General features: G+C 37.8%; 1 protein-coding gene across 2 annotated transcripts in view; it reads left to right on the top strand.

Annotated features, from left to right (window-relative positions):
- LOC136866425 (PAX3- and PAX7-binding protein 1) overlaps positions 1-22,794 on the top strand; it is a 337,700-nt gene that overhangs the window by 35,352 nt on the left and 279,554 nt on the right. The window contains exon 2 of one of the 2 annotated variants that reach the window (XM_067143349.2): positions 12,317-12,483. The exons of the other annotated variant lie outside the window; for it this stretch is intronic. Within the exon in view, the coding sequence (XP_066999450.2) occupies positions 12,317-12,483 (167 nt within the window). The remainder of the gene's footprint in view (positions 1-12,316; positions 12,484-22,794) is intronic. 2 annotated transcript variants of the gene reach the window in all.

Raw genomic sequence — 22,794 nt, 5'->3', positions numbered from 1 at the left:
GAAATCTTCCTTGTAGTAGCGTATGGGGTAAATGTAACTAACTTTGTTATAAGGGGTTTTAAAGTAAACTCTTGTAATATATCATTGTTATTAAATCTTAGAAAAACCAAATATGCAAATTGTTATAGAAATAAATATATAAATCACAAAAAAACCAAACCCCATGGCATTACAGCCCTTGAAGGGCCTTGGTCTATCAAGCGACCGCTGCTCAGCCCGAAGGCCTGCAGATTATGAGGTGCCGTGTGGTCAGCACGACGAATCCTCTCGGCCGTTATTCTTGGCTTTCTAGATTGGGGCCGCTATCTCACCGTCAGATAGCTCCACAATTCTAATCACGTAGGCTGAGTGGACCTCGAACCAGCCCTCAGGTCCATGTAAAAATCCCTGTCCTGGCCGGGAATCGAACCCGGGGCCTCCGGGTAAGAGGTAGGCACGCTACTCCTACACCACGGGGCAGGCATATAAATCACTGATACTTCGAAATGAAGTTAGGTGATCTGGCCTGCGATATACATTTATACATAGCCTACATTTTTAGATGTTGAATTACTTGTCTCCAAAGTACAAACTAAGCATGGTTTCAACATTATCAGGATGCAGAGTTGTGCGACAGTCAGATTGTGTCTTTGTGTAAGCAGAGAAGCTCCTCTCACTGACCACATTAGACGTCGGAAACCATAAAGCTTGCGAACACTTGGACATAAATTCACTGTGGTCTTTTATAAAACCTAAAACTTCGCTAATACTGTCTTCTTTCACTTCCTCAACCAGATGTGCTTTCATTGCATTTTTCATAGTAATGTAGCTCTGGAAGATGTTCATGGATATGCTCTTTTTTCCCGGCCGGGGCTGAGTAGCTCAGATGGTTAAAGCGCTGGCTTTCTGACCCGAATTTGGCAGGTTCGATCCTGGCTCTATCCGGTGGTATTTGAAGGAGTTCAAATACGTCAGCCTCGTGTCACTAGTTTACTGGCACGTAAAAGAACTCCTGCGGGACAACATTCCGGTATCTCGGCGTCTCCAGAAAACGTAAAAGTGGTTAGTGGGACATAAAAACAATACCATTATTACTACTCAAACAGGCGATTTATTTACAACTAGTTGATGTACCCGTGCTTCGCTACGGGATTCTCAGAAAGACTGACTTTGTGGTTTTCCTAATCTGAAATCAACATAGGTCATTACAAACACGTAAGTATGAATGTAGCGATTAAAAGCAATGCTATCATATAAAATACTCGATCAAATGGAAAACCGCGCGTTTTATCACTTTTAACGAACAGTGTTGCGGTTAGATTGCGGTGCCAATCTAATAGTCCAAAGTTCCAGAGCTGGGATGACCAGGCCGCAGATTGCCATGAACACTCATCTGCCATTATTCCGCTAAATATGCACACTGTTCATTCCAATCAGTGCCTCAGAGTAGGGATTGAATAGCCCGAATGCTATGATGATCCAGTGTGTTACGTACCAGTAGTATCATAAAATTTATAAACCAGGGGAATGGCATGCTAAAGAAGAAAGTTATCTAACTCCCCAGCTACTTCCCATCAATATTCAGACAGGCTGTTACACACTGTACGACTGGGCGAGTTGACCGTGTGGTTAGCGGTGCGCAGCTGTGAGCTTGCATCCGAGAGATAATGGATTCGAACCCCATTGTTGGCAGCGCTAAAGATGGTATTCCGTGGTTTCCCACTTTCACACTAGTCAAATGCTGGGCCTGTACCTTAATTAAGGCCTAAGGCACTCCTAGCCCTTTCCTATCCCATCGTCGCCATAAAACCTATCTATGTCGGTGCAACGTAAATCAAATAAAAAATACTCTGTACGCAGCAGTAATCCTATCTATCGGAGATGAAGGGCAACAGAAGACACAAAGCACATCACGACAAACAATGGTCAATGTAATGTTATTGTTGATCAATGTTATGAGCTTTCTATATATTAGGCCTTCACATTTAGTTTTCTTTCGACTCTGTGATTTGTAAAATATTTTATACCATAAACTGTAGTTTCTTATTCACCGACTTTACATACCGATTTTCATTAAATACTGTTCACCCATTTTCTCGTTACTCGGCGCTGATATGTACTTAGTAACAAAAATCCAAATTCATGAATATCTTTGTGATCATAGCCAGTACGGTAACAATGTATGAGACATGAATAATAGGAAATTTAATACTGTATAACCTTAGTTATGTAGCATTCATCGATTACACCTCTAATAAGAAATATTTGAGAATTACATTTTAGGCCTTCCCCTAAACTACCATTTCACTCAGCGTGAATAAAATAATTTACAGCCTAGACTATAGTGACTTATTTCCTGACTTTGCATACCGATTTTCATCAAGATAGGACTACTAATAACAACAATATTTGAGAATTGAATTTTACGCCTTCCCCTAAACTACAATTTTTCTCAGCGTGAATACAATTATTGATAGCCTAGATTGTAGAAACTTATTTATTCCCCAACTTTGCATACCCATTTTCTTTAAAATACGACCACTAATAACATAAATAGTTGAGAATTCAATTTTAGGCCTTCCCCTAAACTACCATTTCACTCAGCGTGAGTAAAATGATTTATAGCCTAGATTGTAGAGGCTCATTCCCCCGACTTCACATACCGATTTTCATTAAATTCTCTTCAACCGTTTTCTCGTGATGCGTGTACATACATACATACATACATACAGACAGACAGACAGACAGACAGAAATTACGGAAAAGTAAAAAGTGCATTTTCATGTTACTATGGACATGACTGATACAGAAATACCATTATTTTCAAATTCTGAGCAATGTACAGACAAAACTCTTATTTTATATATATATAGATAGGCCTACCAATACCATCATATTTTACAGTAAAGACAGTATTATTTATCTTTCCTTTAATATTCATTCTCTTCCTCATGCCAGGATTATCCTATTTTTCTAGAGGCATGTTGGCTTGCAAGAATGCTTTTTTTGTATCACAAATTGCTCTCTATAATTGTTCAACACCTTTACGATATGTAAAGTATCGCCAATTGTTATTTGCCGCTTGGAATTATGTTCATTTGCTTCATTCTGATTCTCTGCACTGTATATCGTAGTCTACATTTCAACTTTACGAATATTACCGGTACACTATTGATATATTAGAATCTTTCTTGCAACGTCAAATACATAGAACCCCTCACTGTTGTATTCTTCGGCCCTCGAAAAACCTGTTGTGACTTCAGTTTTTGGCAATTTTATGCTTAAATGTTGGACATTTGCCGATAAAGTTTCGTAAGTAACGAACTCTCATTGCGCACTGCTGTATCTGCGACCGGTCTTGTATCTTGTTACGACCACAGCGCTATTTGCTGTAATCGATAACAGATATTGATTTTTATCGACTGCCTTAGAAATCGCGGAACTGAATACACATACTTTTGATACACAGTGTGCATTTGTGTGGGGAATATACAGCGCTATCAAGCAAATGAGAAGGAAACTACAATAGTCAAGTTCTCAGAAGCATTTAAACGTTTATTGGAGAGCTCTTCTGGTGCCACTTTGCATTTTTCACACCAAATGGTGTATATTTCGCGATTATTTGCGCAATTCGCGCACTAAATCAAATTTTGCGATATTTCGCGAGTTCATTTTGCTGAAATACGGTATTTTTAGTACCTGGGAAGTGATATATAGACAAGAAAGAAGATATCAAGAAAACTTGTGCATATTGTTATTACCAAAAAATACCGCCCCTACTGATGTACAACTTCACACCCTCCAATCTGTTTGATATGTGGACTGTTGTTCTTACGATCAACAATCATGACTTTGGTTTTCTGTCGATTTAAGCGTAATCCAATTTCTAGGCTTGCTTCCTCTACTCTCTTGATCAGCTCTGTCTACTCCTCTTCAGATGATGTTATCAAGGTGGTGTCATCAGCATATCTCAAGTTGTTGATCTTGCATCCCCCAGTGGAAAAACCTTTGTCCCAGCCATCTAATGCAGTTCTCATCGCATATTCACCATAGAGATTGAAAAGTAACGGTGACAGGATACATCCCTGGTGAACTCCAGCCCTTGTACGAAACTGCGAAGACTGTTTGTTTTGAATCTTCACAGTGGCTGTATTTGCCTTATACAAGGACTTCAGGAGATCAATCAAATGGAGTGGCAAACCCATGTCATCCAAAATTTTCCAAAGATGGTTCTATTTGACAGTATCGAAGGCCTTTTGGTAATCAATAAAGCACAGGTATACCGGAACATTGAATTCTCTAGCCTTTTCTATGATTTGTCTTAGGCCTAAGATCTGTTCTCGAGTGCCTTTTCCTTTCATGAATCCAGTCTGGACTTCAGGAATTTGATACTCTAGGAATGCCTGGAGTCTCTTGTGCAGGATATGAAGCATAACTTTACTGGCATGTGAAATCAAAGCAATTAAGCGATAATTTCCACATTTTTTCCTCGATCCTTTCTTGGGGATTGGGACAAAGATTGACTGTACCCATTCCTTGGGCCATCTTCTAGAATTCCATATTGTTTGACAGATTTTCAACAGCATTTCAATTCCAGCATTGTCTGTAGCTTTCAAGACTTCTGCACTTATTCCATCAGGTCCACATGCTTTTCCAGTCCTCAGCATTTTCAAAGCCATTTCTACTTCATCTCGGAGGATGTCAGGTTCAGGATCTGACTGTTTGTCTATCTTCACTTGGTCTTGTGCATTACATTGTTCACTGTACAGATCCTGGCATTACAATCTCCATGTTTCCAGAACATTCTCTATATCCACAACATCATCACCCTGTGAGTTCTGTATATTCCAGGAATATGGCTTGAATTCTCGAGTGATTATTCTAATTTTGTTAAAAAGATCCTTGCTGTGATTTTGATTTGCATGGTCTTCAATCTCAAAACAAATGTTACTAAGGAAATTATTCTTATCTCTTCTACAAGAAGACTGAATCCTTATATCAAGATCAGACATTTGCTCTCTTTTTTCTTTAGTGTTAATGCCAGATTTTTTAAGGCACCTTTCTTCTACAAGCTGAAGGGTCAAGTCAGAGATCCACTGTTGCCTTCTAGTATTTGGTACTCGAGATTCATTCAAAGAGGACTCTATCCAGTTTTTAGTCACATTCCACAGCCCTTCTGCAGTTGTTACTGGATCCTGTAATATGGAGGCTCTTCACGCCAATGATTCCTTGAATGACAACATATTAACTACTTGTGGTATCCTGTGTGATTTTTTAACTGGTGTTTGAAGTTTTATTCTTATTTCTGTTCTAAGAAGCTGATGATCACTGCCAAATACTGCACCTGGACAGGTTTTGGTGTCCATTACAGAAGACCTCCATCTTGAACTGATCAAGATGTAGTCAATCTGATTTTTATATTGACCATCAGGCGAAGTCCATGTGTACATGTGCCGAATGTGATGCTTGAAGACTGTATTAGTTATAGTGAACCTGTTTTGAATTGCAAACTCAAGAAGTCTGTTCCCCCATTCATTTCTTTCTCCAATTCCGTATCTTCCTATCGATGTTCTGACATGCTCATCATGTTGTGTTGAACCAAGTTTGGCATTGAAGTCTCCCATAACAATAGTTATTTCTCTGCTTGGAAAAGCTGAAACAGTAGCATCAAGATCTTGATAGAAGCGGTCGATTATTTCATCAGACGCATCCGCTGTTGGGGCATAAACCTGAATGATGTTGATTGAAAGTGGCTTGCATTTGAGACTTAGTCTTATAATGCGATCATTAACAGGTTTATATCCTTTCACTAGGCCATTCAGTTTGTCACTGATCACAATTGCAACCCCATTAATGCTTTTTTCTTCATTTCCAGAAAAGTAGACCCAGTGATTACCACTTCTAAAATGGCTATTGTTTTTCCAGTGAGTTTCACTTAGCCCAGCCACTCCTATATTATACCTTTCCAGCTCTTGTATTATCAGGAGAAGTTTTCCTGAAGCTAAAAGTCCTCTCACACTCCAAGTAGCCACATTCTTCTTTGTTCTTCCAGTCTCAAATTTCGCATATGCAGCCTAGTTGCCTACATGCACTTGCCCAGTAGCACATTTCACACTTTGTAGCCTGGGACCGCAAAAGCGCCAGTTGTCAGCCGGGTCGCATGACGAATTAGATCCATTTAAAGCAGCTATCATAATAGTGTTCATGGGAATAATAGTGTAGTGAGGTCCCTCTCTCTTCCACACCGCAGTACCACAACCGAAAAACCAGTCATTCTGGTGACGCTTGAGGCACCCCGCTCTTGACCCATCTCGAGCATGAATTGCTCTGTGCATCAAGTTGATACTGATGGCGCTGCTGCCCGGCATCAGGTTTTCAGTGGATTCCAGTGGCATTTATTCCACCGAGGGACCACCACCCTTCCTCAAGGAGCTCATCCGCCCGAAGCCGTTGGCTCCCTTAGGCTCCTTTTATACTTACATGCGACATGCTACATGCCACATGCTTGAAGCCAGGCATGTGGCGTTAGCCCATGGAAGGGACCCTTTTATAGTTTCGTATCGGTCGAGCAGGTACAATGGCAGAGTTTACAACTAAAGTTTTCGCAGCTGCATACCTCTTCGAGATAATGGCAAGAAAAACAAAGAGGAAAATTCATTTCAGTTTTCATCCTCTGAACATTCAAATATATATGATAGGAGCTTTCGAAACTCTTTACACTGACCTACGAGAGGACGAAAGAATGTTTTAATTATTTTAGGATGACCCCAAAATCATTTGATGAATTCTTTGGAAAAATAGAATGCCAGTTCCATATTACAAGAAAACACTTCATGCCCATTCGTCCAATAGAGCGGTTCTGTGTAACTCTGGGGCATGTATATTTTTCTTTCAGCATACACTAGAACTAAGTTCTACAATCTACAGATGTATTAAATACAAATAACATTATATAAAATACCATGTAAACAATTAAATATAAATTATTTCTAATACTTTGTTTGTAACTTTAGCTTTGAGTGAAGTTCATTGTCCTTTGTATAGTGCTGACTAGTCACTTCACATTTAAAACTATTCAGTACTTGCTGATTTCCAAGAATGTGTAGATTCGTCTAGACAAGTACATATATGATAACCAGCGTTGATATGGATGAATATAGTGAATTTGGAATTGGCCTGGATCAGACAAAGATGTAGAAGGTTTCTTTGGGAGGACATAACTCAATTGGGACTGACCCGAATCTGTTTGGTTTCGGGAGTGTGCATTATATGAATCTTTCTTCATACGTAGGGATGATAACACTGCAGATTTCCTTCCGCACGTTATTCCCAAGATCTCGGTTTTTGTAGTCGTTGCCTCGATCCCACAATACCGGTCTACTTTGCACTTCGCTAATGAGCACCTCTGTATCTAAACCAGCATCCATTGTCCTCGTTAGCACTCGACTAGACCACAAACTATACTGAACCGCCCGGCATAATGCGTCAACTATAAACGTTCCCATAAGGCTTTGGTCCCACCCGCGTGGCGTGACATGTCGGGCGTGGCGGCCACCTGCTCGTCCCGACCCGCCTCAGTCACATGCCTGGCGGGAGGAAGCGACCGCGAGACGCGAGCAGGTAAGTATAAAATGGTCTCATTTAAACAATGTTAATTCACATGCTTGGCATGCGGCGTGTAGCATGTGACACGTAACTATAAAATGAGCCTGAGGGTGTTAGGTTATTTCTTGCCGCCCAATACTTGGCGTTATCGATTAATACAATCTACAAAATAGTGGATTTCACTTACCTCATATCCGTTCTGCCCAGAACTTCATTTCTTTATGCTAGATTAACAGGAGGATTAACAAAGCAGTAACTATTATGGCTAGACTGAAAAGGAGAGTGAAGAGTTACTGACTGCTGACAGAGAAAACCAAATTGCCCACCTGGTGGCGATGATTATTAAGGCATCAAGTCTATATGGTCTGACACCGTGGTTAGCCAGCTTGAAACCCCTTGGTGAAAAAAATATTTCACTGTCAGAATGTTGGCTGGCAGGGTAGGAGAGGTGATGGTATATAATTTCTAATCACTAGATTGCATATCAAAAGCCTGGATTCCATTCCAAATTCTCTGCAGTGTTTATATGGAGTGAGGGCACATGATTCTGTTGATGGATATTTGTCTGTGGGATGGGGACGTTTGAGTAACCCTCTTGGTGCTATTCGACAGGAGTAGGTTTGTGTTAGCACCAGGTTTCACCCTTTCCCTTCCTACTATCATGTATCACGTCATTCATCTCATAAACTCCTCTATTAGGTTGACGTCAGGAAAGGCATCTGGTTGTAAAGACTTGCATATATCATAGAAAGCAAGAGAGATCCACCTGATCAATACTTTTTTTTTTTTTTTTTTTAAACACAACCGGTTTCGACTCCTCACAAAGTCATCTTCAGCTGTCATACATTTACATTAGACTACACATTCTCAGTAGTAAAACCTTGCCAAATTTAAAACAATTTTGTATTGAATGACATCAAGTAGTCATGTTTTCGAGTGGTTATCCTGTTCGTATATTTAAGTTTGTTTGAAGACTAATATTAAAAAGATAACTATTTTGAAACACATTAAAAGTTTACATTATATGGTAAAACACATTGCTATGTACATTTGTACTATCACCTTTCAAGTTATACAGATAAAACAAGTTCTTAATTCAATTCGTCAGGTGTAAAAAAAGTAATATGCTTGAATACAGCTGTATAAGCTCTTATAATGTTGTGTTAGGCTTTATACCTTGTCAAGTGAAGAAACATGTGTCGGAAGTTAGATTGACATATACATAATGAAACGTATTGCGTTCATAAGAGAGAGAGATTTATTAAAGAAATAAATTGTCCGTCTTCCAATGAGGGTGACCATTTGGATCCGGAATACAGTTTCAGTTTCAATGGAGTTTAAAAATATCAAGAAATGAAGATTTAATCGTTGAAACTGTTATCTTTTTTCCCGGGGTTAGTGGGCGAGAAATGTCAATCACGTTCTCAGGTACAGATGGAAGTGAATGATTTGCAGAGAGTCCCTCAGTATCTGTATTACTATTTTTTCTAACTCGCAGAATGGAACTTCAAAGTTTTGTAGGAAGTTCGATGTCTGACTAGGGAGGGCGCCTCTTGCTCCGAATAGCAGGCCTCTGACAATCCACCGATCGATAGGTATTTTATACTTAGATGAAAGGTAAGGCAAGCATGGAATATAAATAACTTGCTTTTCTAGGTCCACATCCCGAGCCTGATCCAGGTCCCTTTCAAAGCGAATGGTGGGATCTAAGACCATCGCTTTCATATCCTCTCTGTTGATGGCTACGATGTCCGCCCTCCGATTAGAGTCATGTGTAGAGGCGCAGCGAACCTCCTCATGCACCTCCCATCCACGCTGTCTCAAGCCTTGAGCAATCGACGATTTTACACGGTGGTGGCGGTGGTTGCGCATTAGTTCAGTGCTCCGGCAGAATCCCAGCACATGTCCAAGGGTTTCTGTCTCGTTGCAGCCATTTGGCGGCAACGGGTTGTGTTGAATGACCTACCGGGAACCGACCTGACTGCGGTGAGGTTGCATGTCATCTTCACTGCATTTATGTATTCAGAGGAGGACAGAGGTGATTTATGAGTCATCCAGGAGTTTGCTTTTGGGCAAACCATGTAAAACACATTAATTGCACACAAGGTAAAAGTACACTCCAAGATACAAACGTCTATTGATGAATCAAATGAAAAGTATAAACATTCATGAAGGTATATGTTGAGCTCGTATGGGGCATTTGTTTCATTGCGTATACATGCTAAGTTCATATGGGGCACTTTGCATCATTATATAATGTTTACATAGAGTCCAAGCACTGTGTAGCTTGCATATTTCTAATATTGTTAAAGTGTTCTGGTTTGAAGATGAGTGTGTGCTGCTGAAGTTGTTAATCTTGAAACCGTTAAAAGCAGGTCTTGAAACCGTTAAAAGCAGGATACACTGGTGTGTAAAAACAGTTGTTGTAGGTGGCCCTCTTCCGGTCTATGACATCTGATAACTATCTGTAAGAGGTAAATTAAATTAATTAGAAATTTTAAAGGTGTTCAAGAGTGTCTACTTTTGTGTGTGTACGTAAAAGTTACTTACTGCTGTTGAATGGTTGGAAAGCGTACAGCTTTGCTGCTTGGTTCTGTTTAAAAAAAAAAGTATTGATCAGGTGGATCTCTCTTTCTTTCTATGATATATGTTAGATATATGGAACATAATGAAATTAATTAATGAAGATGTAAAGACTTGCTGCGAAGATTCATCTCACTTCATACCCGACCCCATATAAAAATGGGACGGATTGGACATATCAATACAGTACTGAATTTATTAAGGTTATTCTTAATCAGTTTAATAGTATGGGTTTTACGCATGTTACAATGCATATTAACAATATCAAAAGAATGGATAGTATGATGTGACTGTAATTATGAAGTTTTACTGTTATTACAAAATTCTATTGAGTTTTTAATGGATGCTTTTGCTTTAAAATTATGTTCTTTTGTAGTTTTTTTTAATAAATTGAGAAACTTTATAAGTAGGGCATTTCTAAAATTAATGATAGATCTAATGGGAGTATCAATTTTAAGAATCTTGGGTAGAGCTCTGGTCGAAGGAAGTCTTGAATTCATTCTAATTAATTTGGAAATTTCGTACTGATTGAGAATACAGAAACTCTTTTGTACCCATCTGTCAGCCCACGCTAAATTGTTGTTGGCTACTGTCTGCTCACATGGCATGTTGTGTCTCCATCCATTATGCATGCCTTGTGCGTAATTGAAATTCATCCACCTGGGTTGCGGTACTTCTCTCGTAACTGCCTTGTGTATAGTGTGTATACTATACTGTGATATATGTTTTCTCAATACAGTCCATTTATATCAGCTACTGTTTTATAATCTTTTATGTTATCCTAGTCACATCTTGTGGTAATGTTACTGGTCCTCCAAATTCAAAATTTTGGTCTCTGACTTATTCAGAAGCTATATGATAAATATAGGGGGCCTGTGAGATGTCATAGCCAGGTGGGACAGTGGCATAAAGTAAATTGCAGGCAGAGGTGCCGTACCACCGTAGGTCAAGAGGAATGTTTCTGAGGTTCGGTGGGGACCTGAAAATGACCGTGGGGCTTTGGAAGGTTATTGAGGTGGGGTGAGGATGAGAGAAGATTGAATGCTTCTTTTAAAATGTGATTGATTTTTCGAAGACCAGGATGACGTGGTAATGAAGGGTACTGAGTTAGGTTGCTTGGCGAGTCTGAGCACAGAGTATGGTTTGGAAAATCTTACGGTTGACCAGTTTGTAACCTCTTATCAACCTGGTCTGGCTCTTTCCCCTGTGAACACAACTGTTGTAAGATTTGCCTTTTACATATACCCGACGCCACTTTCACCAGTAGCATCACCAACAAATCTTGCGCCATAAAAGGTCGTCATGACTGCACTTCATTCAACAACATCTATTCTTTGTTTTATGGGGTAAGAACTTGCTTGACAAGAAGCATAAATCCGATGGGCACAAGACACCAATTTAGTGAAGGGACCAACAAAGAATCTGCAAGCGAAACCCCCAAAATCAGTGTTGTAAACTCTCTGCCTCTGTGGACAATTACAAAGGCCTCCAGATGCTATTGTGTACCAAAGTGTGCTTAAGGAGCCCCGGAGAGAGAAAGAGAGACAAAACTAGTAAACTTGGCAACATTTCAAAACTTTTTCCTCAACAGTAGCTGTCACTCTGTCGTAGTGGTATGTGGGCAGGGTTGTTCAGCATGAAACAACGATTACTAGCTTCAGTGCAGACTCTGCTCAACTTTCTACATTGGCTTAACAACCAACATTGTCATCAAATGAATATGCCACTACCTTAGTACCTGCAAACCCCATACTTTGGATCTTCTTGTCCTCGTCCACACCTGGTACCATCAAACCGTTAAATATTAACCCCCCCCCCCATTTTCCCGCCTTCGTGCCTTTAGAGATTCCAAAGTTGGACGTCAGGGAAGCACCTGGCCTTAAAATTAGATAACTGTTCCTGTTATCCATTCTCTTTACTTACCTATCTCCTTCCCTTTAACTCACAACAGACTCTATTTGTCAACAGTGACAGTAATCTGTCTCCCAGTGACGGGGGCTACAGCTGAAAATTTCAGACCTATGTCTCTCTTTTTATGTGTATTCTATCCACATGTACTTACGTAGTAATTTGCAGCTCTCCATCTGTTTCCTATTATATTTTACAATGTTATAAATGAAGAATCCTTTTCAATTACATTTTTTTTCAGCTGATGATGGAGAAGTTTTTCAGGTAAAGAAATCTTCTCAAAGTAAAAAGATTATGAAGCTTCTAGATAAAGAGAGGAAAAAGAAAAAAGAATTAAAAAAGGAGGATGATAAAATTGAAAACCCAGAAGCTGTTGGCAAACAAAAAGATGACTCATCAGATTTAGTGGTAAGTTTTGGAAGTTTATATATTTATCAAAATCCTTTGAGTAATATACACCAGAATTTTTGGCCTATATTTTCATGAAAACAGTATGCTAATTATGCCAAACAAATGATTGAAAATAAAGGCTTATTCGGTTTGCTCATACGCAGGAGTAGGGATAATAAATATGTGGAAACAAATGTTAGGGAAGTGTTTTGTCTGGGAACTCTGATGGTTTTCCCTGTGTACACTAGCATATTGTAAACATAGCCAGATGAAGACTTGCACAGTTGATATGACTCTTCTGAAATGTGCTCTTTTCTTTGCGATGTGTATCTTTCATGCAAGCGTACCTGACTGAAAGGTGAGGAGCAAAGATAATTAAGAAATTAAGCATTTCCAGATCCATGTGGAATCTATGGCTATATCCTCTTTCAAGAGTGTAAGTGGTCTGAAATTTATTGATCAGGTATTGAAATGTGCCTAATTTTTAAAAAGTTTTGGATTTTTTATTTATCCTAAGATCATGTCTGCTGTTCCATTTTCTCAATGTCTTTGATGTTCGTGATTAATTATAATCTTTCAGTGGTGTAGAGTGCTTCTGGGAGAACAACTGAGTAGTAGTGATACAGTTTGGCTTTGGTGGAAAGTGATTTTGTTGTTGTAGATATTCCAGGTGATTGTGAAGGCTTTACATCATTTTTCTGCGCAGGTTTTATTGGCTGTTTTGTTGCCAGTGCTTCTGATAATTTTGCCGACGTATAGGCTGGTTTTTCATCTGACAAGCAGCAACGTTAAAATTAGTAAAGAATTTGCCAAAATGTTTGTGTGGAGTGTTTTGTTGTATGGTTGCAAAACATGGGTCTTAGCAAAACAGGATAAAAAAATGCCTGGTAGCAATGGAAATGTGGATATGGAGGAGGATGCTGAAAATAAGTTGGACAGAGAAAAAAATCAAACAATAGGTTCCTTAAGGAAATAGATGAAGCAAGCGAATTGAAGTGATGCGCCAAATATGGGTCTAAGCACCAAAATCTCTGTTATGAGTTAATTGCAAAAAATGTAGTTAAACCAAATTTAGGTCAAATTTGTGCCATTATGTGCAGATTGATAACTAGTGTGTCCACAAACTATGTTCAAAAGAAATTATTTATAACAGAATGATAAAAATGTGGAAGAGGGATCTAAGTGGCACACTTCTGTTTAGCCAAACAAGTACCGTTTATTGAGAACCAACTGATTGTTGCTCATACGGGTATGATTTAGATGTCATAGCAGATAGGTACTGCAACGTAGACTATTTTATATACAAAAATAATTTTATTTTTCCTCCTTTCATAGAAAACATCACAATATATCAAAAACATTGACCATCTTCATGGTTGCACATGTTTCTTTAGAGCTAAAAACAAACACACAGAGAATAATAGAACAAAACTTTAAAATAAAACACAGAGTACAATTCCTAAAGAAGGGGTAAAATTAAGCAACCAGTACATCATTAGACATGGTTCACATTCACAAGAACAAAATATCTTCATAGTAACTTCTTTGTCCTGGCAAGATGTACTGCAGCATGTCAGTCAAGTCTTTCTTCTTTTCCTCTTTGAGGGGTAAGGGCATGTGATATGCCTTAGGTAGTTCCTGTGGTATAACTAGGGCTTTCGTGGTCACATTCTTTCTCTTCACTGAAACTAAGTGGTGTCAATTCCATGGCTCAAACACATTGTGAGTTTTATGCACACGTATGGATTTACAGTCGTCATCTGCACTGAAGCCACATGAATGTAGTGATTTTCAGGTGTGGGTCTCTGTTTATCCCATTTTCAGTGTGTCCAAAATCAAAAAAGTCCTCTCTGCTCACCATTGTCCCTTCAAAGGGATTTGATGGTCTCGCAGCAGCAAATATTTCCAATAGTTGAACTCAGACAATGTTTCCGTTTCAAGAGGGCAAAGTCCCTGTCACACAGTAGAAAGGAATGTCCTGATACAAGGAGTTTTTGTTCAGCTGTAGTGAAATAGCCCAATCGAATTAAGTAGAGCAGTAGACAATCCGCCAGTTGTTGTTGTTGTTGTTGTTGTTGTTGTTGTTGTGTCCAACACATCTGTCGGACCAAAGGATTAATTTCCGTTCAGTATGAGGGGAAAGAATGGAGAAGTGAGACCTCATATATTTTAAGAGGCAGGATGAAACTTCGTTGGAACTTCTTTTTCCAATAGTTTCATTCCATAAGAATATATTCGCTCCACCTGTACCTACATTATGGGCAGCCATGTTGTAGCATGGAAGCTGGCGTTGATAGAACATTGAACTGTGAGTGAGTTTAAGTAAAAATATAACCTTTTGCAGGTCAATATACGGTACAATGACGTTTGAATTTTCCTTTACACATATTGTATCATTTGCTAATGCTTATCTCGGTTGACCGAACTTTAACTGAAAATTGTGGAATATGTTTCGGTAGAGCCAAAATTTTACTTTAGAATCACTATGTTTTACTAAGTAGTCGGTACTGTACTATTACGTTACATTCGAGGTGCTCATACGCACGGAAAAGGAGCGGACAAAATGACACACGTCAGCTTCAAGCAGCACAAATGCATATAAATTCTCACCGAGATGCAGATTAATCTAAGTTTTAGAAGGCATAGAATCATAGAGACCTCGCAAAAGGAGCTTCAAGATGGAACAAGTATTGTTTTAAAAAATAATTGAAACTAATTCATTCTTAATACTGTAAGAAAAAGATCGAACTGAAAAATCAACTTAGAAGCAAGAAAAGGCAAATTTTCATTGATCAGGAAGAAAACAGCAGATTAAATACAAATATTTGAGTAGAATTCCGAGAAACATAACTGCAGACCAAGTCAAGTTGTGGAGAGGATCGAATATGTTTTAATTCGAAATATTAGAGAGAGGAGATATTCAAGCCGCTGGAAGAAAACGAGAAAGGGCGAATTTCCGTGCGACAAGCAGTCTGTAATACTGAAGGATATTTTAAGTAGCTATTGGAAGCAGTAATTAGCCTGAGGAAAAGATATATTTAATAAAATAAGCCACATTTGAATAATTATGCAGGTGCAGTGTGGAGATAAAGACACCAATATATATATCTATTGAGAGGCTAAAATGAATGATTGTTATTTATTCTGCCCATATAATATCATTTTCTACTTTCATGAACGACTGTGACATGATGAGAGCCACCTAAACTGTTAGGAGAAGATTGCCCAGGTTACCATAACGAAGTCCAGCAGTGCTATGCCGTGGAGCCAGAGATGATGTCTCTAGAAGTGGAATCCAGCTACATGGAGATGGCATAACGAGCAAGCAGAAGCCAGCAGTCCCCAGAGGAGAGACGAGATATAAGTTTCCTGTGTAAAAATATTTGTAGTATTTGTTGAAAATAATCTGTGTTAGTGAAATATTTACTATAAATGAATCCTATGTGCCAAGTTCTAAATGTTAGTGGTAGGTCTTGATCATAACTCTGCAAATAATTATTAATTTAATTAACAGATATACTCAAATATGAAGTGTTATTGTTATGTTGACACATGTGATGTGTGTATATCGATTTAAAGTACCAATCTACATGGAAAGTCTAGTCAGCCTTGAAGTGGGAGATATTGGGAAGAATACATGTAGTACAGAGCATAGTCGAGTTTTAAGAGGAAACCAGATCAACAGACATGACCATATTTACTTGATTAATAAGAAGAAATGGATTCTACTTGGAATATGAGTTTATTATAGAGAATATATCGTCGAGGGAAACTTGTACCGTAACAAAGATGATATTTAAGGGAATAGTAATGAGATATTATACATGAAGAAGGATTAATAAGAAGAAATAGATTCAAATTACGTGGTAATAGAAATGTTGAGATGTAATGTTTATTTTGTCGCGCGGTTATGTGGAAGAAGTTGTTAAGGATTCGTATGATAAATGTTGGTAGAGGATCATTTGTGAAATGAAGGTCGCAAGGTTAGGTCATGTTGAGATGAACGTAAGAGCAAGAGACCAGCTGATTCAAGTCGATTAGTGACATAATGTATCAGATCATGAGTAGTTTTTGAACTTCATATGCTTATTGGTGTAAATGTAGAGGTTTGTGTTAAGAATTATCGTCTTATAGAGAATTATTGGCACAGCGGTATATGAAATAAGATTATTTATGACTGATGGTAGGACATATATAAGTGGTTGGCACAATTTCTCACTTGATATATTATTGGAATATTTTATGAAAGGTTTTAATTGACCTATATACGATTGCCACTGTCGCAAATGAGTTAATATAGCAGAGATTAATAAATATTTTTAATAATGATATTTTAGGGTGTGGCAACAATAATTAGCCATAAGAAGGAAACTTATTGAATATCTTGCATCTCATAAGTCATATATGACCACAACAAGATGACCCAAATTTGGAATATGCCCCAGAGTCAAATAAATAAAGACCTTGTGTAGTGACAACCCCATGATCAATTATGAATTTTACTTGGATATTTATCAGTTTATGGACATGAAATTTTCAATAAGCACATTGTTCACATAGTAAAACTTTTAACTATTCATCAGTTGAGTTGAATTACAAGCTTGGAAGTTATGTAACGATATTAATTAATTGAGTAAAGCGATTTTTGGCAACTAATGAATGTATAAGCGGAAGAGATCCCATTTCAGCTGTTATCAACAGAAAGCAATGTAAATATGTGTAAATTGACTATCAAGCATTCCTTTTCTTTTCTCTACAAACTATAATTTAATTACATTCTTTTACCAGGATTAGCATGCTAATAAGTTAGTGTAGGAATTATTTTTGAAAAATAGGATAAGATGCGTAGCAGTAAGGTATTATAATCATTGACAATAGGATTTATTCACGTCATATGTCGAATGGAGACGTCCACTGGTAGAGTTTGGGAATCGAATGATATCCAGAGGGCGTGCCTTTACTATTCTGCGGAACCTGCAATATACTAACATGTTAATGATGAGATGAATTTCTTAACCTGAGATGCTACTGGGGCTTTATCCAGACATCTACTTGGACACGGGTAGGGTGGAGTAAATTGTTTTCAATGAAAGGTTTGGGCTGAGATATTCAGAGTTCCCAATATTCTTCCTGCGGGAATAATGGTTTTCATATGTTGGAAACGAGGCGATATGCTCCAGATTAAGTTGCTTATCACCATCTAATATTCGGCGTGGCCAATTTCTATGTAATCCCCGCCCATCTTTTGGACTGCATATTCCACTTTCATTTTCTTATGTAAGTTTTGTACACGTTTATGACTAACAGCATAAACGTCACACAATGTCTTCTGGCACAACATAAAAGCTTTCCAGTTATGGAAATTGTATAAATGTAGGTGGCACTTCGTCTGGATTCATCAGCATCTGCCCCTTTTCTGTGTTGAACTGGAACAAGTGACATGCACGCAATAAGGATTGCCAATTGCTGATCATAGCTCCTGGTATAGTACACTCTAAAGAGATCGTCGTTCTGTTCAGGGGTGAGTGTATCACATCCTTCATACTGGCATTTACATATTTTATTCTGTAACAATAAAACAGGAACAATGTCTTAGTTTTGAAATATGCACTGTAAGCCCGCTGTCACACAGGGCATCGAACGATCAAGAGCGACCAACTGGCATCGAGTACTAACGACTAAATTCATTTACCTTGTCACACTGCTCATCGATCGAGAGGGATCGACTGCACGGAAACAGCTGATATTCCCGCCCAGTACCGTACAAGCTACAGACATATTCATATTCACGGGAGAAAAAGAATGTGTTGTGAAAGCGATAATTCGGGTGGAAATATGATTCTAACCTATGAATATATTAGGAGAAAGGAAAGAACCAGACGATCGCAGTGGACAAGGTAAAGAGCCATGGAGAATTCCACCAAAGTGTGCCTTCGTTGTGGAATGACGAAGAAAAATTCAGGAACTAGTACCGAATGTTCATCAGTAATTACGGTATAAGGAATTAGAGGAAAAAATGTAGTCACTAATAAATATCAGGCAAACAAATCACAGGAAAAGTATAAGTTCTGAGGAAAGGCTGACACTATCGTTAAATTCAATTTTCACAACGATTTTTTTAGGTTTAAAGTCAGAAGTGATGTTCACCTCCGAAACAACTACTGTATGTCCGTGGCAAAATAAGATCAAATCAAGGATTAGTGGCAGGTACATTTCTTTGCATTCTGTAGGATTCTAATAAAGTATTGATAAAAAAGGACTGAAAACGGTTATGTAGCCTACATCAATTTGAATTCATAATTTGAAGTGGAAATATATTTATTTAGGCCTACAGGTTTCTGGACATTGGTGACTCATACAGATTTAGGATTGCTCACAATACATCAGTGGATTTGTTCCTATTATATGTGATGCCATTCATAGAGCACTACAGCCAGAATTCTTCACAGGGTCAAAGTTCCAACAAAAGCCTTACAACAGTGGCTCATTGTACTTCAAATATAAGACTGATACCATTTATGCTTATTTGTTTTAATGATGCTGGATCTTGGAGCATAATTACTGTCTTTTCAAATGATATTTTGAGGTGTTTATTAGATGGAGGTTAACAGCTTTTTTTTTTTTCCATACCACTTGGTGAGATCCCACCTACCAAAACAATAGACATATCAAGAAATGCTTCCAGTCAAAATTTACATTACCTAATGTAGAAATAATGTGTCAAGTTTCATTACAATCCTGTAAATAATTTTGAAAGAAAAAAAATGCACATATGCTCTGAATATTGTGAAAATGATAAAGTATTGGAGTTCCTTACACTGTTTCTCTCCCTCATGATCATCTGCAAATCTCTTGTTGCCTCTCCTCTTCTTTGTTAATGTGCCATGTTCAGAATAGTATCATATTGCTTTCATGACAAAGATGTTGCTGAATTTCTGTAGGCCTACTGTGTTTTGTTCAAAGAATCTAGGTCCATATCCAAACTTTGCAAGAATGACAATCCTGTCTTAATTTATATCATTGAAGACTACAGCAGCTTCAAAAGCAGCTAATTTTACCAAATGGCTGTGAAGAAAGGTTGTCTATGGACATCTCTTCCAAAGTAAATTCTCTTTGGGGTTCTGTGTATTCACATATGTGTACATTTCTTGAGGAGTTCAGGTGAGGCTAGTGCTCTACACTAGCTTAATAACTATAGGAAAAGCTTCTGGAATATTGTTCTAATAAGTTGGCAGTGTAATAGACTGATACTTGTCACAACTACATGTAAATTACACACAAGGTCTTGTTTATTACCCTCATCACTAAGCATAAAGTACTGTCCCCCCAAACTTCGCACTGGCAAGCTGCTCTAATTGCTCACTTGACAATAATAAACCAATTAATATAAATCCTGCACTTCCATCCAAGTTACCGGTAAACTCCTTGGTACAGAGTAACAACTTTTTCCGCAAAGGTCTGGTAGGACTCTCTTTCTTACCTCAATGTTGATTTTGCCTTTCTGTGTATTGTTCATATGTAACTTCTTTACTGATATGAACAATACCAAGCCTATCTATCCATCCTGAAATACTTTCCTTATGAATCAGTTCAAGGAAAATGAAAACTTTGCCTTCAATTTAACCCAAAAAGAGAACCAAACACTGCAAAAAATAATAGGTGCTAATAACAAGCACCTTGCCTTCTATTTTTAGAAGTGAAGAGTGTGCCTTTCTAACAACTAAATACTATTGCCATCTACAGTAAAATGTTATTTAGGCCTGTTGCTCAGGTGGTAAATGATTTAATTTTGCTGTATCTTACATTGCCTGTCAAAACTGTTTGTAAATACCAATTATATAAATTAATGTTTGACAGAGTAGGGTGTATGGGTCTTTTAAGATCTTGGATTGACTTACAGGGTAATTAATCTACTCAACCTTTTATTACAAGCATGTAACTGTCATATGGATATGCTTTTTATAAATATGTACATGTTCTGCCATCATATCCCCTTAATATCACATCCCACAAAATACAGTTTTTTTTATGTTGTAGATTAAAATCTACAAAACTTTGGTAGAAACACCTGTCAAAATAGTTACAAATGAATTTTTCATCTTTGATTTTCATTGTTTATATGGATCTACAGCACAAGAAATAAAATAATCGGTCTACCTTGATGCCCCCTGTAGGCCTATATGTTATTAATAAATTATAAGTACGGTAACAGACATGAAAGTAGCGATTGCTGGTGCAGACAGGTACCAATGGCAGGAGAGTACTTGGAATGAGGAGATAAAGGCTACCTAAGTTACAAAGGTATAAGGTGGCAGGGAGGGATTCTGTCAGGTATAACTCTAGTAAGAATTTTGTCCTATGCAAACGACTTGGTCTATTGAAACTGTGCAATCTAATATCTTGCAACTTCAAAAAGGATGCAATGAATATGACATGAAAATTAGTCGTTTCAATTCTAAAGTGATGGCAGTAGGGAAGAGTAGTAGAACTGAATGTCAGGTTGAGAATACAAAATTGGAACAGGTAGATAATTTCAAATAGGTATTTAGGATGTGTATTCTTCCAGGATGGCAGTATAGTAGGCAACATTGAATATAGATGCAGTAAACCCAATGCAATGAGCTTGCAGTTGTGTTCAACAGTATTCTGTAAGAAGACAGTTAGCTCCTGGACAAAACTACTCATGTCTTTACACTGGTCTGGTTTCAGACCACCTGTGCTGTACATACCTAATGCAATGAGTTTGCAGTTGTGATCAACAGTATAGGTACCAAAAGAAGGAAGTCAGCTCTTGGACAGAACTATCAATACGCCGGTCTGGTTTCAGACCACCTGTGCTGTACAACTGCTTACTACATACACACAGAAGGGACCTACTACATGTATTTCAAAATACTCCTTTCCTTGTAAACCATACATGTTCTACCACATAAAATATACAAATTAAGATGTTGTAATAATGCTAATAATTTAAAAAAATTGGAGTTAAGGTTCTTTCCCATCAGGTGCTAATACACATAACTCACTGAGGATTCAAATAAATATTGATAGATAAGTAGGCTATAACAAAAACTGATTTAATTAAAAAAGTAGAACATTTCTCAAGAACATAAATTTTATTTGATTCTTTCTTGATCTAACACTGTATACAACAGTTCCTGAATTTTAACTTTGAAAACCCTTCGACCTAGTACACTCATTCTTTCCATGTCATCACAAAGACACTAAAAATAACACTGATTACATTTTCTTTTCAGTTTTCAGTATCTTTTCTAAATATTCACTTAACACATCACTGTCACTGTCACTTTCACATTTCTGTTTCTTTTATTTTTAACTGCTGGCAGAGCTGTTTGTGGAAGCAGAAGCCACTGGACTGGAAGTTGAAGTCCCTTCAGTAATTTCTGATCTGTAGGAGTAAGACCCCTCCAACACAAATTATTTCTGCTTCCTCCTCCTCTATTTCAGCTTGGTGAAAAGGCTCTCACACATCAGGTGCCACTTCCATAGATGTGTTTGTTACAGAACTGAAAAAAATGAACAACATATTAATGCAATTCTTCTAAATTGGAGCTATATTTTAGTCTGGACACAAGCCTTCTGCTTAAGAAATTGTTACTTTCAATAATTATTTTAGTAAGATGATTGTTAGGTTGGATTATATTATATTACTTTCAGTTATATCTGATAAATTAATGAACAGATGGGTGGAACTTATGGCCTACAGACTGAATCTTCCCCTCACTCTTTCACAACTATAACACTGGTCTGTAGTGTAGGCCTACTTTTAAAAATAAATATTACAGAATTGTACCTTTTTCCAGCAATGAAGAGTTCCAGAAAGTTGAGAGCATTGAAGTAGACCCATTTTATGTTTTCTGTACAGCAGAACCTGGGAGGAGAGGGAGGATGTTATTTCTCCAAGTTCGATATCCAGCCTTCAGAATTTGCCTTGTTTTGGCACAACTTTTTCCTGAAACAATGAATCAGAATATTGTGACATATACATGTAGTAGGCCTACTTATGGCATAGGCCTACACTTATTTGTCATTAAAGCGAACAATGGTAGGCCTATTCATTTCATTAGGTACCGGTACGAGATGGAGGTTAGGAAAGCACTGCTTATGTTTTCCAAACATTTCTTCAATTAAGTTACAAGAATGATAATTACTAGTTCTCCTAGTATAACTTTTTACCAATCTATTCCGTATAATATATTTTATCAATAAATAATCTAAGATAACACTATTCATAAGATAATCGTAAAAATATAATAATTACTTACCAGTTTTTGTCCCAGTTCTCGACGCTATAGAATGCCATACAAA

The sequence above is a fragment of the Anabrus simplex genome, chromosome 3, assembly GCF_040414725.1.
Source record: "Anabrus simplex isolate iqAnaSimp1 chromosome 3, ASM4041472v1, whole genome shotgun sequence".
NCBI lineage: Eukaryota > Metazoa > Arthropoda > Insecta > Orthoptera > Tettigoniidae > Anabrus > Anabrus simplex.
This window is presented reverse-complemented; position numbering and strand designations above follow the sequence as displayed.